The sequence below is a fragment of the Heteronotia binoei genome, chromosome 10 (genome assembly GCF_032191835.1).
Source record: "Heteronotia binoei isolate CCM8104 ecotype False Entrance Well chromosome 10, APGP_CSIRO_Hbin_v1, whole genome shotgun sequence".
NCBI lineage: Eukaryota > Metazoa > Chordata > Lepidosauria > Squamata > Gekkonidae > Heteronotia > Heteronotia binoei.
The window spans coordinates 93,620,569-93,638,230 of record NC_083232.1 but is presented as its reverse complement, the minus strand read 5'-3'; the positions used below and the strand labels follow the sequence as shown (position 1 = coordinate 93,638,230).

The window sequence follows — 17,662 nt, the reverse complement described above, 5'->3', positions numbered from 1 at the left end:
GGTGAATTGATCTGTGGCTAACTGGGACTCTGGGGGTCTATTTTCTGAGGTACAGCCACCAAATTCGCAGCACCAAATGTTTTGAGGCAGAGGCACCAAATTCACATCTACTGCCTCTCCTCAAAACACCCTCCAAGTTTCAAAAAGATTGGACCAGGGGGTCCAATTCGATGAACCACAAAAGAAGGTGCCCCCATCCTTCATTATTTTCAATGGAGGGAGGGCATTTAAAAGGCGTGCGGTCCCTTTAAATGAGATGGCCAGCACTCCCTTTGGAGCTCTAGTATATTTGTCACAACCTTGCCCCTGGCTCCACCCCCAAAGTCCCCTGGCTTCACCCCCAAAGTCCCCAGATATTTCTTGAATTGGACTTGGCAACCCTACATTCAGAATGCCAGAAATTGTAATCGGTTTTTATTGTTATGCTGTTTTATTGTTATGTTGATTTTATTGTGATTTTATTGTTCATGTTGTGCTCCGCTCTGAGCCCCTAGGGGGAATGGGCAGAATATAAATCAACAGGAATAATAATAATAATAATAATAATAATAATAATAATAATAATAATAATAATGATGATGATGATGATGTAGCAAGGGACACAGAACTGCCACTGAAAACTGCAGCCCCAAGATCTTTTTTTTTAAATTAACCTTGATATCCTTTTGCTTTGAACAACCCTGTCTTCACATCCATGACTGCTGCCTTTTGGAACTGGGAAATGCAAAGGATATGACACCATCTGTGTAATGACATCGTGATATGGGTACGCAGGGCTTTTTTTGTAGCAGGAACTCCTTTGCATATTTAGGCTGCACCTCCCCTGATGTAGCCAGTCCTCCAAGAGCTTACAGGGCCTACTGTAAGCTCTTGGAGGATTGGCTACATCCGGGGCAGGGTGTGTGTGTGTGTAGCCTAATATGCAAAGGAGTTCCTGCTACAAAAAAAGCCCTGTGGGTGCGTTGTACACAGTGTTACAGGAGGGAAAGGGAACTTGCACTGTATGGTATCAACCCTCTGTTCCTTGCAATGTATGGTTCCATTCGGATAGGCTCTCATACAATCAGGGGTGGAATCCTAGCAGGAGCTCCTTTGCATATGAGGTGACACACCCCTGACGTAGCCAATCCTCCCAAGAGCTTACAAGACTCTTTTTTGTAAGGCTCTTTTTTTGGAGGATTGGCTACATCAGGGGTGTGTAGCCTCATTGCAAAAGAGCTCCTGCTAGAATTCCACCCCTGCATACAATGTACCTTTTTCTATGCATTTTTGTCTACAGCCAGAGTCAGATCAAGACGGTCTTAGCTTGTCTGTAGTGGCTGAAAAGAACAAGAGTCCAGTAGCAACTCCCAGGGCGTTTTTTGAGCAGGAACGCACAGCAACGCAGCTCCGGCTGGCTTGGCATCTGGGGGTGTGGCCTAATATGCAAATAAATTCCTGATGGGCTTCTTCTGCAAAAAGCCCTATGTAAAACAATGGTGATGCCAGAGGGTGTGGCCTAATATGCAAACGAGTTCCTGCTGTACTTTTTCGACAACAAAAATGCCCTATTAAAGACTAACATCATTTGTGGCAGGGGGGTGTCCCCTGTCACATATTCCGTTAGTTTTTAAGGTGCTGCTGGGCTCTTGCTATTTTTGACTGCTACAACCAGATTTGTAAAGTTTCATCCCACATGGTCTATAAATATTAAACCAGTACTAGGTAGGATCCAACCAGCTTTTCTGCTGATGAAAAAGAGAGGAAGGGTCCCCTAGAAAGGTTACCCTGAGCCCCGTTCTGGCATTGAAATAGACATGGAGTGGGGAAGGAAGGGTGGAGGAGGCTGGGGAGCAGGCAAACTAGGCATTTGCCTAGGAGGAAGGGGGGGAAGGCTGAATTTGGTGCCCCTGCCCTGGCAGCGCCCTAGGCAACCGCCTAGTTTGCCTAGTGGGCGAGCCGGCCCTGAGCACGGGGGCTTAGAAAGGAGGGGAATTGGGTGAGATTCAGTAGAAAAGTTGGTTGAATTCCCCCTATTGCACTTTAGGAGAATGTTCAGGAAGGGCTTTCCTCCGAGAGAACACAGACCTTAGATGGACCAGTGGTCTGATCCAATGTGACATTTCTTACACTCCTGTGCTCCATCTCACCGCATCAGAGCAGTGACTAACAGCTGTCACTGGACCTACAAAAACACTCTGTTGTGCAAGAATGATGTTTAACTGAAGACATCAAGTCCGGTTAAAAAATGACAAGCTAACACATTTTCAGCAGCTCTTATTGAACTGGGACAAAGACAGTTAAGTATTGTTCTGCAAGTTGAGAAAACACGCCCCCCCCCCGCAGTTCTGCTAACATTAGTTATGAGTTCCATGCCATGTGAAAGAAAGAACTATTTGCAGCAAAACTTGAAATCCTCTGATGGGAGAAGTAAACCCAGGGAGCTGGCTAGAAGTGTAAGATACTCTTGGGGAATGTGGTCTGAAACCTCCTTTCCCTAAAGCTGCCCTAGCCAAACTGCTCACTAGGAATTTTTTGGTAGCAGGAACTCCTTTGCATATTAGGCTACACCTCCCCTCCCCCAATCCTCTAAGACAGGGGTGTCGAACTCATTTGTTATGAGGACTGGATCTGACCTAAATGAGACCTTGTTGGGCCGGGCCAAGTCGGACTGGGCCATGTGTCCACCTATTTAGGATTAGGTAGAAGAGATATAAACTTTTTAAAGGACACAGACAAACATGACTAAAGGTTTAAAACAAAAACATAAAAAAGACCCTTAAAATAAAACATGCTTAAAACATTAGCCCTTGTTGGTTTTAAAGGTGCTTTCTTTGTATCTCTCCCGTGGGATCCAGGGAACTGGGCAAAGGAAATTCTGGCTCTTTCCTTCCTTCCCCAGGGGACCAGGAGGGGGAGAAGCCTCAACCAATGGAGAAAAGCGAGGTTTTGCTCTGTAGTTCCTGTGCGATTGAGCAAGCCTTGCAAAGCAAGCTGAGATGCAAAAGGAAGCAAGAGAGAGAGAGAAGGAAGCAGATGACAGCCAGTTGCTCAAGGGCCTGATTCACCTCCCGGGCCGCATGTTTGACACCCCTGCTCTAAGAGGCCCTGCAAGAAGAGCCCTGTAAGCTCTTGGCAGATTGGCTGCATCAGGGGCATGTGGCCTAATATGCAAAGGAGCTCCTGCTACGGAAAAAGCCCCCCTGCTCACCCTTGCTTTTGCTTGTTTGCTCATTACTGTAGGGCACCAACGAGCTCAACGAGGCGCTACTGAAGAGCATCAACGATGCCAGGAAGATCCACCTCGTCCCCTGCCGCCTGAAAGGGAAATTCGTGCTGCGTTTTTCCATTTGTGCTCGCACCGTGGAATCCACCCATGTCCAGTTTGCCTGGAAGCACATTGAGAAGCTGGCGAGCGAACTCTTGAAAGCCCAGAAGCGGCAATAACGATGGACTCGATGGATCAGCTCATTTAGGGGATGGCAAAGGGCCAGCGGTGGCAGCGCATTGTGGTGTCTCCCAGCTTGTCTGATATTCCCAAACTACAAGCAGCAGACTGTGCCAGGCCCCAAATGCAGATAAGAGCCTAAAAATTGTGTCGTGTTGACCACAGTCTATCCTGCCCAGCTCATAGCACGATCCTTCTGTATCTGCCAAATGTTGCTTCTTCACATTTGGGTTGTGATCACACACACTTAATAATGCACTTTCAATCCACTTTCAATGCATTTTCCAACTGGATTTTGCCAGTTCACAAAGGCTGATTGTACACGTTGGATAATGCATTTTCAATGTGCTTTAGCAAATCCTTTGAAGCTGAATTTTCCTGCGCAAAACAGCAAAATCTACTTGCTAATGTGCATTGAAAATGCATTATCCGGCATGTGTGAAATTAGCCAAAGTAAAATCCAGTTGGAAAGTGCATTGAAAGTGGATTGAATGTGCATTATGTAGTGTGTGTGATCGGAGCCTTGCTCTCCCTTCTTCCTTCAGCTCAGCTTCAACTCATCCAAGTTCTGATGGATGCTTGAATAGATGTGATGTCACAAAAGTACGCCTTGTAAAACGGTTACAGTCACAAAACCACCACCATGTACTGACTGCAAAAATATATATTAAAGTGACAGAACAACGATGAAGTCTCTTTGGGCGTTTTCACACTCACGTTCAGCCGGCGCGACCCCCCTCTTCACCGCGCAGGATCTGTGCGGATTTCGCACTAAATGCCGCGGAGCAGCCTTTTGCGCCGGAAACTCCCGGCGCAAAAGCCGCTCAAACGTAAACCGCCAAAAAGCAGTTTCCGTTTGCGCGGCTTTTGCGACGGGAGTTTCCGGCTCTTCCGGCTGCTCCGCGGCATTTAGTGCGAAATCCGCGCAGATCCTGCGCGGTGAAGAGGGGGGTCGCGCCGGCTGAACATGAGTGCGAAAACGCCCTTAAAGTAGCATTGCATCAGTAGTCAGAAACACGCAGCACAAAAAAGGATCTTACATACTAAGCTTAACGTTCTTCAAAACGTCCAATGCTCGCATGTTCCCAGATGACCCTGGAACGGATCCCTGTATCCAGGGGTCGTTTTGCAGAAAAATAGGTGGCAGAGCTCATTAGCGTAACTCATTAGCATGTGCCCCCCCACCGCCAAAAGCAACCTGATGCAAGAAAGGAGAGCCCCGGGGAAATGAGGCCTGCTTGAGCTGGCTAGAGATGCAGCCAGCCCAAGCAGGCCTCACTCACCCGGGGCTCTCCTTGGCTCCTTCCCCCAGTCAAAAGGCCAGCAAGCCACCCACCGCCCAAAATCACATAAGAAGTGGAGAAAGGGTGGCATGGGCTTCTCTAGGGGTTATTGAGGGCTGCTGGGGGTGTGGCAAATCTCCTGGTGTCTGGCTGGCTGGCTGCCTGCTCTCCTAATCCAGGGATTGTTATGCAGCTGCAGCTACTATTCAATGAACAAGGTAGGTGGGAAGGAGGAGGGAGAGCATCAGAAAGGTCCAGGAGCTGTGCTCCTGTGAGCTCCTGCTGAATCTGAGGCCCGACATTAGGAATGTGTTTTTACTTTAGGAATGTGCTTTAATGAAAACACCAGTACAGATTTTTGTTTTTGTGGCGTTTCTTTCTCCTTTTTTTGAGGCTGGCCAGGTCAGCAGAATTCTGTCTGATATCAGGACGGAATCCCACAGTAGATCCTGAACCTAAATTACAGCTTCCTCGCTCTGCACGTGAATGACACGCCAGAGCTGGACAAGTGATGCTCCTGTACAGAAGCATCAAGGCCAAGCGTAATCCTTCATGTGAGCATCGAAGGGGCTTTGCAGCCATGTACCTTGGGGGAGGGGCAGCGGCTCAGTGGTAGAGCACATGCTTGGTAAGCAGAAGGTTCCAGGTTCAATCTCCGGCATCTCCAACTAAAAAGGGTCCAGGCAAGGAGGCGTGAAAACCCTCTGCCTGAGACCCTGGGGAGCCACTGCCAGTCTGAGTAGACAATACTGACTTTGGTGGATCCAGGATCTGATTCAGTATAAGGCAGCTTCATATGTTCATATGTACCTTGTAGACCCCTGGTGTAGGGTTGCCAAGTCCAATTCAATAAATATCTGGGGACTTTGGGGGTGGAGCCAGGAGACTTTGGGGGTGGAGCCAAGATCAAGGCTGTGACAAGCATAATTGAACTCCAAAGGGAGTTCTGTCCATCACATTTAAAGGGACGGCACAACTTTCCAATTCTTTCCTTCCATAGGAAATAATAAAGGATAGGGGCACCTTCTTTTGGGGCTCGTAGAATTGGACCCCCTGGTCCAATCTTTTTGAAACTTGGGGGGTATTTTGGGGAGAGGCACTGGATGCTATGCTGCAAATTTGGTGCATCTACCCCAAAAAACAGCCCCCCCCCAGAGCCCCAGATACCCGCAGATCAATTCTCCATGGTTTTCTATGGGAATAAATCTCCATAGGGAATAACAGAGTTCCCAGCAGACACTTCCCTCCCCTCCCCCCGCTTTCTGACGACTGAAGCGGGGGGAGGGCCTCCAAACCGGGGGATCCCCTGCCCCCACCTGGGGATTGGCAACCCTATCCTGGTGCTCCACATGCCTGGTTGTGCACGCTCACATTAGCTGCTCTACTTGCATTAGGACAGGCCTTTTTTAAAAAGTGAAAAAAATACTCCCTCCCCACAAAGGACCCGCTAGGGTAGTCAAAGCACGCTCTGCATTGCATCTCAGAAGATTTGCAAGTGTCAGGCAATCTGAATCCGTCTGCTCCGCACCCCCAAGCCGCGTGGCCGATAGGGACAGGGACATCACATCAGGCATTTCATAGTGCTAGTCCAGGGCTTTTTTTGAAGCAGGAACTCCTTTGCCTATTAGACCATACACCCCTGATGTAGCTAATCCCCCTGGAGCTTACAGTAGGCCCTGTACGAAGAGCCCTGTCAGCTCCAGGAGGATTGGTCACATCAGGGGTGTGGGGCCTAATACACAAAGGAGTTCCTGCTACAAAAAAAGGCTCCGGTGCTGGAAAACCCTGTGTGTGGTTTCCTGTTGCCCACAAAAAAACCTCAAAGGTTCACAGCTGCAAATTACTGGCAACAAATTTATAATCAGTTTAAAGAGTATAACTGAGAAATTTCAAAAAGTGCAATGTAAACATTAAAACAATTTCATATACGCTGTGTTCATCCAAATTTCACTTTGACGTGATAAACTCCCGGTGCAAACCGGGAGACAACAAACCAGAAATTCAAAATGCACTTAAACCCACTGCAATCATTCCATTGATTCAGAGTAGGGTTGCCAATCCCCAGGTGGGGGCAGGGGATCCCCCGGTTTGGAGGCCCTCCCCCCGCTTCAGGGTCGTCAGAAAGCGGGGGGGGGGGGAGGGAAATGTCTGCTGGGAACTCTGTTATTCCATATGGAGATTTATTCCCATAGAAAATAATGGAGAATTGATCCGCGGGTATCTGGGGCTCTGGGGGGGGGCTGTTTTTTGAGGTAGAGGTACCAAATTTTCAGTACAGCATCTAGCACCTCTCCCCAAAATATCCCCCAAGTTTCAAAACGATTGGACCAGGGGGTCCAATTCTATGAGCCCCTAAAGAAGGTGCCCCTATCCATTATTTCCTATGAAAGGAAGGCATTGAAAAGGTGTGCTGTCCCTTTAAATGCGATGGCCAGAACTTCCTTTGGAGTTCAATTATGCTTGTCACAGCCTTGATCTTGGCTCTACCCCTAATGTCTCCTGGCTCCACCCCCAAAGTCCCCAGATATTTCTTAAATTGGACTTGGCAACCCTAATTCAGAGGCAGAAACCCAGTGGTATTCTTCAGAGACTTAGTGGCAAAGAAGCTGAACCCCAATTCCATAAATTTATCAGGGAGGCCGCAAGCTGGAGCCGGCCGTTTCACACTTGGAGGCTTTGTCAGATGTTCACATTGGGGTTATACAAATCATTCAAACTACAATTCAATTCAGTCGAGTCAAGAGCTGTCTAGTCAAACTGTCCTGCTACTGTCTAATCCTTGGCAATCAATTCATGCAGAGGTTCTAGTGACCCCACCAATATTGGGGTTAAAAAAACCTGTATCATACCAAAGTACTGTGACATAGCAACGCTGCAAAGGGAAACATTTGAATTGTCAAAGAGGCCCAGATCGGGAAGGGAGCAGTGCTGGTTGGAAAGTATTTAGATTTTTAAAAATGAGATTTCAGTTTCCCGGCATTGTTACTCGACTAGTAGTATTCCTCATTAGCCTATGAAGGTTGAATACAGTAAAGCATCATGAATGTTTCCAGGACAACAGAGCAGCTTGTACTTCTTTGGTCTGGGTGGCAGTCCTATAAATTTCAGACAGTTGTCTTCAGTCCCTTCCAGTCTTTCTTATCCCATATTTCTAGGTATGCTAAGTATATATTTATTTATACCAGGGGTGGCCAAACTTGCTTAACGTAAGAGCCACATAAAATAAACGTCAGATGTTTGAGAGCTGCAAGACATGAACATCAGATGTTTGAGAACAGGAAGGAAGGAAGGCAAATAGATTGGGGGGGGGGGAGATGGAAAGAAAGCAACCTTAAGTTAAATCCATTCCCCAAGCTGCTGGCTAGCTTGGCTTGGAGAAGTGATCGAAAGAGAGAAACGCCTTCCCCCAAGCTGGCTGATGGGGCAGTAGGGGCTTCAAGAGCCACATAATGTGTGTGAAAGAGCCACGGTTTGGCCACCCCTGATTTATACACTCACATACTATAGAAACCTGGTTGCATTCGCCTTTGGAATTTTCTGATATAATATTGGCAGTGAACACTGTTTTGTAACATGCTACTGTGAAGTTTTAAAAACCTGTCAGTCTCCAGGGAGCGCTTGAAGCTCTCTGATGTGATAACGTTGTGAATGCTGTTTGTGAAATGTCTCTCCTTGGAACGCACCATTCACAATAAAGTTGCCTTTTTTTCCCTGGCAGGACATCTGTGCTTTTCCTAGTGGCATCGTAAGTATCAGAAGGAAAACAGCACATATATACAAGAATTGCTGTAATAGCACTATAATAAAAAAGTTCTCACAATAATGTTTGTGTATATGAGTATAATTTTCTGTTTCATAATTCTATCTTATTAATACAAACACACATACAATTCTACAAGGCATCCAAACGTCACAAATTCTACATATTTACAATAGTCTTCACATCTATTTTAACCAATAAAGTCGAATACAGAGTCCAAAGTCCACAATGAAATCAATGGATGCAAAGCTACACCACAATTTAATTGAATGCTTTGGTCTATGCAGAATTTTTGGGGGATGGTGCCTTGCTTAAAAATAATAATATATAAGAAAAATTATTGAGATGAACTTAATTTTTGTGGGCATTCCATTGAAGATGCCTATATCCCTGAGGGTCCACTGAGAAAGAATTTTTTGGAACGGGTCTTCAGTATAGCATCCAGTGCCTCTCCCCAAAATACCCTCCAAGTTTCAAAAGGATCGGACCAGGAGGTCCAATTCTATGAGCCCCAAAAGAAGGTGCCCCCATCCTTCATTATTTCCAACGGAGGGAAGGCATTTCAAAGGTGTGCAGTTCTTTTAAATGTGATGGCCAGCACTCCCTTGGGAGTTCACTTATGCTTGTCACACCCTTGCTCCTGGCTCCACTCCAAAGTCTCCTGGCTGCACCTCCAAAGTGCCAGACATTTCTTGAATCGGACTTGGCCACCCCAACATGACTCGCCTCAGGCAGCCCCCACCCCACCCGTGTGCCTCTTTAGGACTGAATGTCTCTGGCTGCGATCACACACACTAAATCAGAGGTGGCCAAAGTTGCTTAATGTAAGAGCCACATAGAATAAACATCAGATGTTTAAGAGGCATAAGACGTGAATGTCAGACGTTTGAGAGCCGCGAGACATGAATGTCAGATGTTTGAGAGATGCAAATAGATGGGAGAGGGAGAGGTGGAAAAATAGCAACTTTCACTTTTAATGTATTTTAAGCCACAGGCTACCTTGGCTTGGAGAAGTGATTTAAAGAGACAAATGCCTCGAGAGTTGGGTTGCCAAGTCCAATTTAAGAAATATCTGGGGACTTTGGGGGTGGAGCCAGGAGACATTAGGGGTGGAGCCAAGATCAAGGCTGTGACAAGCATAATTGAAGGAAGTTCTGGCCATCACATTTAAAGGGACGGCACACCTTTTCAATGCTTTCCTTTCATAGGAAATGAAGGATAGGGGCACCTTCTTTAGGGGCTTATAAAATTGGACCCCCTGGTCCAATCGTTTTGAAACTTGGGGGATATTTTGGGGAGAGGGACTAGATGCTGTACTGAAAATTTGGTACCTCTACCTCAAAAAATAGCCCCCCCAGAGCCCCAGATACCCGCAGATCAATTCTCCATTATTTTCTATGGGAATAAATCTCCATAGGGAATAACAGAGTTCCCAGCAGACATTTCCCTCCCCTCCCCCCGCTTTCTGACGACCCTGAAGCGGCGGGAGGGCCTCCAAACTGGGGGATCCCCTGCCCCCACCTGGGGTTTGGCAACCCTACTCGAGAGCCACACAATCCGTATCAAAGACCCACAGTTTGGCCACCCCTGCACTAAATAATGCACTTTCCAACCAGTGTTCCCTCTAAGCTGAGTTAGAGTGAGCTAGCGCTCAGATTTTTAGCCTCCAGCTCCCACATTTTCGTCTTAGCTCGGGAAGGAGGACCCCAGAGCACAGTCATTGATGCAGGAGCGCACAACTTGAATGCCAGTCGCTCACGAAGTGGAATTTCTGCTCGCAAGACTCTGCAGCTTAGAGGGAACATTGTACTTTCCAACTGGAGTTTACTCATGTGAATTGGAAAAATCCAGTTGGAAAGCACATTGGAAGTGCATCAGTTCGTGTGTGTGACCGCAGCCTCCCTCTCTTTAACCCTTAAGAAGCAGTGCTTATTTTGGAACAGCCGAAAACGGCGCTAGCATTCGGGTTTACCTCCTCCCCGCCGCGCTCGGCGTTTCCCCTCCAGACGCTTCGCTTCTCCCTCCGCTCCGACGGCAGCCTCCGCTCGCCCCTCCTCGCCCTCTCCCCCCCTCCCCTCCCCGCGGAGCTTTCCTGCCATCGGATTGGCTAGCGGCTGAAAAGGGCGGGAGTTTGGGCGGCCGTTTGTTTTGGCGCGCAGCGGCGGAGGCGGGGCGTCGCCTGAGGGGGAGTTTCTGAGGCGGCTTCGGGGCGGTCGTCGCGAGGCGGGGCGGAGCCCGTTGAACGAAGCGGGGGCTCTGAAGGGAAAAGAATCGGGGGTGCCGTCGCTGGAGGGGCGGGTGCAGGCCCCCAAGTCCTGGCCTTCCCCCGTTGCCACCGCCAGCGAGGAATTCCCGTGCCCCCTCCCGCCATTGGCGAGCCCCCTGCTCCCCCCACTAATCCCGTAGGTGAGCCAGACGGGCGTGTCCGGAGAGGGGGAGGAAGGTAAAGGAGGTTGTAGGCCGCTCGGAGATTCGGCGTATAAAGCGGGGTATAAGTCCAATATCTTCTTCCTCTTCCAGGCGAGCGGCGGCCATTTTGGGAGTCGAAGGAGGCGCGTCTAGGGTTGCCAATCCCCAGGTGGGGGCGGGGGATCCCCCGGCTTGGAGGCCCTCCCCCCCCCTGCTTCAGGGTCATCACAGGGGGGGAGGAAATGTCACTCCGTTATTCCCTAGGGTGACCTATTCCCATAAGACAAAGCAGCAGACAAGTGGCACCTTTAAGACCAACTCAGCTTTATTCAAAATGTAAGCTTTCGTATGCTCTTGAGCAGACTTCATCAGATAAGAGCATTCAAAAGCTTGCGTTCTGAATAAAACTTAGTTGGTCTTAAAGGTGCACTTGTCTTAGGGTTGCCAAGTCCAATTTAAGAAATATCTGGGGACTTTGGGGGTGGAGCCAGGAGACTTTGGGGGTGGAGCCAAGATCAAGGCTGTGACAAGCATAACTGAACTCCAAAGGGAGTTCTGGCCCTCACATTTAAAGGGACGGCACACTTTTTCAATTCCTTCCTTCCATAGGAAATAATGAAGGATAGGGGCACCTTCTTTTGGGGCTCATAGAATTGGACCCCCTGGTCCAATCTTTTTGAAACTTGGGTATTTTGGGGAGAGGCACTAGATGCTATATGGAAAATTTGGTGCCTCTACCCCAAAAAACAGCCCCCCCCAGAGCCCCAGATACCTGCAGATCAATTCTCTATTATTTTCTATGGGAATAAATCTCCCTAGGGAATAAGAGTTTCCAGCAGACATTTCCCTCCCCTCCCCCCGCTTTCTGACGACCCTGAAGCTGGGGGAGGGCCTCCAAACCGGGGGATCCCCTGCGCCCACCTGGGGATTGGCAACCCTAACTTGTCTACTGCTTTGTTCTGTTGCTTCAAGACCAACGCGGCTGCCCACTGGGATCTATTCCCATAGAGTATAATGGAGAATTGATCTGGTATCTGAGGCTCTGGAGGGGCTGTTTTTTTTTAGGCAGAGGCACCAAATTTGCAGCATAGCATCTGGTGCCTCTCCTCAAAAGACCCTGCAGGTTTCAAAAAGATCGGACCAGGGGGTCCAATTCTACGAGCCCCCAAAGAAGGTGCCCCTATCCTTCATTATTTCCTATGGAAGGAAGGCATTTAAAAGGTGTGCGGCCCCTTTAAACGTGATGGCCGGAACTCCCTTTGGAGTTCAGTCATGCTTGTCACAACCTGGCTCCACCCCCAAAGTCTCCAGATATTTCTTGAATTGGACATGGCAACCCTAAGCGCATCAGAGATCCCTGGTCGGGTGTCCTCAAGGTCTCCCAAGCAATAGGGCCTTGCTGGGGAAGAAGCAAGTTGGGATTGGGACCTTGGCGCTATGATGCTCACCCTCTGCTTGGTACCTTTTCCCCAACGCATTTCACTCTTTATATGCCCATTTTTATATACCCTTTATTGTACTTCATACCCAGAATACTTAATGGGTTTAGTACATGGATATCAATCCGCTATTCCAACTTAATTACTCTTTGTTGCTGTTTCAGCCCAGTTAACGCTTAACTAACAAACACCAGACCCCAACTTGTGACTCCTAATCTGCTAAAAAACATTCCCATGACTCTGCATACTAACTCACTGCACACTTTCTCTATATTTAGGACTGCTTGCCATTCTATACTATTCAGTCTGATGTCAAAAAAGGTTGCCTTCTGAATAAAACTTTAGAACAAAATAGGAATCGATTGCACCTTTAAGACCAATTTAGTAGGTCTTAAAGGTGCAATCGACTCCTGTTTTGTTCTACTTCAGACCAACTCGGCTGCCTACTTGAATAAAACTTTGTTGGTCTTAAAGGTGCAACTTGACTCTTGCTTTGTTCTGTTTCAGACCAATAAAAAGTATTATTATTATTATTATTAACACGGCTGCCCATCTGGATCTATCTTTATATGCTCCTTAGAGGAAATGCATAAGACAAAGTAACCCGGAGATTCATTTGCTGTCGAGAGGATTGCCACCTGCATGGAGACCAAAAAAATCTTATCCTTTTAATGGCTTTATCTAGGTAATGTGATTTATCTCCATGTCATGAGGAGCCTTTGCTACCTATTTCCATACATTATGCCTCTGATAAAAGGCACATGGCATTTAAATTGTTTTTATTTTTTTTAAAAAAAGAATAGGAATACAGAAAAAAGGAAAGAGGGGTAACAATATTTGAATTTTATATAACAAGGATGATAATAAATCTTAAACATAACTTCAAAAATTTTAATAAGCATATAAAATGCTTACGTAATAATATAAGAGGCATAGAGTAAGCATATAAAATGCTAATTTCAAATATAAGATAATCTGAAACACTTTCCCAGTCTCAATATATTAAACTATTACAGTCACATCAATCAAATGTTTAAGAATATGAAGGGATGAAATGGACCATTTTATATAAACATGCATAATGAAGAGATTGCACCATTTAACATTTGATGTGTTGATTCTTAAATGATTAAGATACAAACATATATTTTATAATTGTTATAAACTGTACTCGAAAATAAATAACATAATTCAGAGATATTTCATACACACAAACTAAATATGGATAAAAAACTAATTGAATAATTGCATATACAATAACTACTTGTTTTAATAATTATATTGAATACATTAGCTAATTGGTCAATATTTGACAAACAAGAAAAAAACTTAGACATCATTAATTACTAAACAGAACCAAATAGAAATTATTTATAGTGGTTCTCTTTATAGTAAGCATAGCAGGTTTCCTGTTTTTTTTCCTCCTGGCTTGTTGGCAACATTAGTCATTTGGCAATGATTTCCTGAGAAGTGGAGAAGGGAACATAACATGACTGCCCCACTGAAAGAGTCTGAATGTGTTGCAACAGCCTCTCTCCCTGCTCTTTACTGCCTCTGGGTTTGCGGGGGTGGAATGATTATGCTCTCTGGGAAGGGGAACGTCCTGGTGGGCCAATGGTGTGGGGAGCTGCTTTTCTATTATCTGGGTAAGTGATATGGTGATCACTGCCAGGCTCTCTTTCATTTTTTGTAGTGGCTGCTGCTGGGTGTTCTACCAGTGGGCCCAGCCTGGACAATTCATGCAGTGTCCTGAGATCCCATTCCACACATAAAGTCTTAAAGAGACAGTATACTTTTCTCCCATCTAGGTGGCATCTGTATATAATGTATTTATACAACACCATAATGAAGAACGTCTAATGTGAAGAGAATAAAGTTTGAGTCCAGTGACACCTTTTAAGACTAGCAATTTTTTATTCAAAGTATAAGCTTTCATGTGCAAGCTTTTATGTATGGGACAGTTGCTGAGGTGAGCAATTTTAAACTCTGCAGGTAAAACCATTAAAGAATAATACTTTTGAAATTGGATAAGTATGTTATTCAGGAGTACTGCATTAATTATCAGTGCCCATTAACTGGCAGGCATTCATAAACTAAGTCTGTCCCAGGTTAGGGTCTTTCTTGAGGTGGTGTTCCTTCTCATCCAGTCTTCATATTCTATAAATAATGTTAGAGGGAAATTCCTCCCCCTCCCCCCATTAAATCTTTTTGTTTCTTTCTTCGTAGATCATGGAGACTGCTAGTCCCAGTGACATACACCTGAGTGAATGGCAGAAGAATTTCTTTGCTGTTACCTCTGGCACCTGTACACCAGGACAGAAGGCAGACGCATACCGTGGACAGATTTTACGCATTCAGTATGCATGGGCGAACTCCGAGATCTCCCAGGTTTGTGCTGCCAGCCTGTTCAAAAAATACTCAGAAAGATACTCTGCAGTTATTGACTCTGACAACACAGAGACCGGCTTGAATAACTACGCTGAAAACATTTTGACTTTGGCACAAAGTCAGCAGAATGACAGTGAAAAATGGCAATCTGCTTTGACAACAAGCAATGTGATGGAGTTGGAGTGTGTGCGAGAGATAATGCAGGCTGGCAAAAAGTTCCAGAGGTCTCAGATGGCACAAGCAGATAAAGAGGTCAATGCTTCTGTTTCTTCAGGTCTTTCCAAACCTGCTGTCTGCTTCAGTGATGGAGAGTCTGTTCTTGGAGCTGGCTCATCAAATTGTGTAAGTCAGGGCCCAGATAGCCTTGTGGGTCCCAGTTCTTTGAAATGTCGTCAGAATGGCATGGCTTCCTCAACCAAAGTAGCAGTTGCACATTCTTTTTCATCTATACCTGTAAGCGAAGTGTCTGATATAGGATCTCATGCAACTCCATTACTTGGAAATGGTAGTTCAGCATTTAATAGTTCTTCGAAACTTGCAAGTATTTCTGGTTTGGGGCAGGACTCTTTATCTCATCCTCCTTTTCCAGCAGAGGTAAACAATCTGGGTAAAAGGAAAACTTTTTTTGGATTTAGTGAAGAAAGCAGTAATGTAGCTTACGGTTATAAGTCCTCAGTTAATACAGAAGGAAAGGATTTTTCAGGGAATGGAAGCAAAAATAATGAGAATAGAATATCTGGTTTCAAAACTGCAAAGGAGCAGCTCTGGGTGGATCAGCAGAAAAAAACCCAAAATCAACTCCAGCGAACAACACTCGCATCTTACGGGGGTACGAAAAAGTCTTTGGGAGCTGGAAGGTCTCGGGGGCCATTTGGAAAATTTGTCCCTCCAGTACCAAAACAAGATGGAAATGAAAATTTGGGTGTGCAGCACAAATCTTCTGGTGTAGAGCCTACAGAATTGACTTGTCCTACAGATGAACGGTTAAAGAATATAGAACCAAAAATGATAGAACTTATCATGCATGAGATTATGGATCGTGGGCCTGCAGTCAACTGGGATGATATTGCTGGTGCTGAATTTGCAAAAGCAACTATCAAGGAAATAGTAGTGTGGCCTATGTTGAGGCCTGACATTTTTGTAGGCTTACGGGGTCCACCAAAAGGAATTCTTTTGTTTGGTCCCCCTGGGACAGGGAAGACTCTCATTGGCAAATGTATTGCATGTCAGTCTGGTGCCACATTTTTTAGCATCAGTGCGTCTTCACTGACTTCTAAGTGGGTTGGTGAAGGGGAAAAGATGGTCCGTGCATTGTTTGCTGTGGCACGATGCCATCAGCCAGCAGTAATTTTTATTGATGAAATTGATTCTCTGTTGTCCCAGCGTGGAGATGGGGAACATGAATCTTCTAGAAGAATAAAAACTGAGTTCTTGGTTCAGCTAGATGGAGCAACAACTTCTTCTGAAGACCGCATTTTAGTTGTAGGAGCAACCAACCGTCCACAAGAGATTGATGAGGCTGCTAGGAGGAGGCTGGTGAAGAGACTGTACATCCCACTTCCTGAAGCTTCTGCCAGAAGGCAGATAGTGTCTCGTCTAATGTCAAGGGAACACTTCTCCCTAACTGAAGAGGAAGTTGAACTCATCGTCAAAAAATCAGATGGGTTTTCTGGGTCTGACATGACCCAGCTATGTCAGGAGGCTTCTCTAGGTCCCATTCGTAGCCTTCAGTCTGTTGATATTACAACTATCACACCTGAGCAAGTACGACCTATTGTTTTTCAAGATTTTGATAATGCTTTAAAAACTGTGCGCCCTAGCGTTTCCACCAAAGATTTGGAATTGTATGAAACCTGGAATCAAACGTTTGGTTGTGGAAGATAAAGGGAATGAATTAGGATCTAGGGAAATTTGTATTTCTCATATTTTAAAATTTCCAAACTGTTCTAATAAATAAATGTGAAACAATTGACTGACTTCTGCATTTTGCTTTGTTTCCTGAACTAACATGCCATTTGAGCAGGTAGACTGATTTGAAAGAGGCATGCTGTCTGTGTTAGGCTGTAGTCCCTGGCACACTAACAAGGAAGCAGATCCCATTAAACCCTGCAGAATTTACTTATGAGTAAGCATATATGCATGCCCTGCAGTATACTGTGAAAGTATCTGAGCTGTTCCACCATACTGATACCTAATATCTATTGAAAGAAATCTTAGTACTTCTTTTTGCTATGTAAGTCAAAAACTCAGCTTAAGGCTTTTAGAAGAAGATGATACTGGATTTATACCCTGCCCTATATTCTGAATCTCAGAATGGCTTGCAATCTCCTTTACCTCCCCCCCCCCCCCACAACAGACACCCTGTGAGGTAGGTGGGGCTGAGAGGAGCGCTCACAGAAACTGCCTTTTCAAGGATAACTCTTGCGAGAGCTATGGCTGACCCAAGGCCATTCCAGCAGCTTCAAGTGGGGAATCAAACACGGTTCTCACAGATAAGAGTCTGCGCACTTAACTACTACACACCAAGCTAGCTCTTGATTGACATTGATCAGAGACATTGGGTATACTCTAAAACTCACTGCACTCCTTTCTTCCTCTCAGACTTGAAGCTTCCCTAAGCTATTTTGGGTGGTAAGCCCTTTCTCCCTATGTCTCTTGTGTAGTTTGTATATGCCCAAAATGAGGAAGCAGAATGCTGAAGTGATAGAATGGACTGTTATTTCAGACTGTGGAAGAGGGGCTATATTTGTCAGAGTTCCCATAAGTTAATAGTTCCATACAAGTGGAAAAGTAGTAGACAACAGGCTAAGCTGGAAGCATTCGTTTTGATGTGCTAATTTTTTTTTATCTGCAAGGTGTTTTCATGTCTTTATTAATTAAAATATTTATATCCTGTCCTTTTCCAAAGATTGAAGGCACATACCAGAATGCCGAATAGAAAAATAAAATCACAGAA

The 17,662-nt window shown here is 45.7% G+C and overlaps 2 protein-coding genes across 3 annotated transcripts in view; both read left to right on the top strand.

Annotated features, from left to right (window-relative positions):
- Positions 1-4,114, top strand: part of DDC (dopa decarboxylase) — a 59,901-nt gene extending 55,787 nt beyond the window's left edge. For both annotated transcript variants that reach the window (XM_060247784.1, XM_060247783.1), the window contains exon 14: positions 3,223-4,114. In XM_060247784.1, coding sequence (XP_060103767.1) covers positions 3,223-3,426 — 204 coding nt within the window. In that variant the 3' untranslated portion in view covers positions 3,427-4,114. The remainder of the gene's footprint in view (positions 1-3,222) is intronic.
- A 10,395-nt stretch (positions 4,115-14,509) lies between these two features.
- FIGNL1 (fidgetin like 1) lies at positions 14,510-16,674 on the top strand. Its single transcript, XM_060247782.1, has one exon. It carries the CDS (start codon positions 14,548-14,550, stop codon positions 16,588-16,590), a length of 2,043 nt encoding a protein of 680 aa, XP_060103765.1. The 5' UTR covers positions 14,510-14,547; the 3' UTR covers positions 16,591-16,674.
- Positions 16,675-17,662: the final 988 nt, after the last annotated feature.

What these genes read in the sequence shown, in the direction of transcription:
- FIGNL1 (XM_060247782.1), top strand. Translation starts at nt 14,548, where the DNA reads ATGGAGACTGCTAGTCCCAGTGACATACACCTGAGTGAATGGCAGAAG.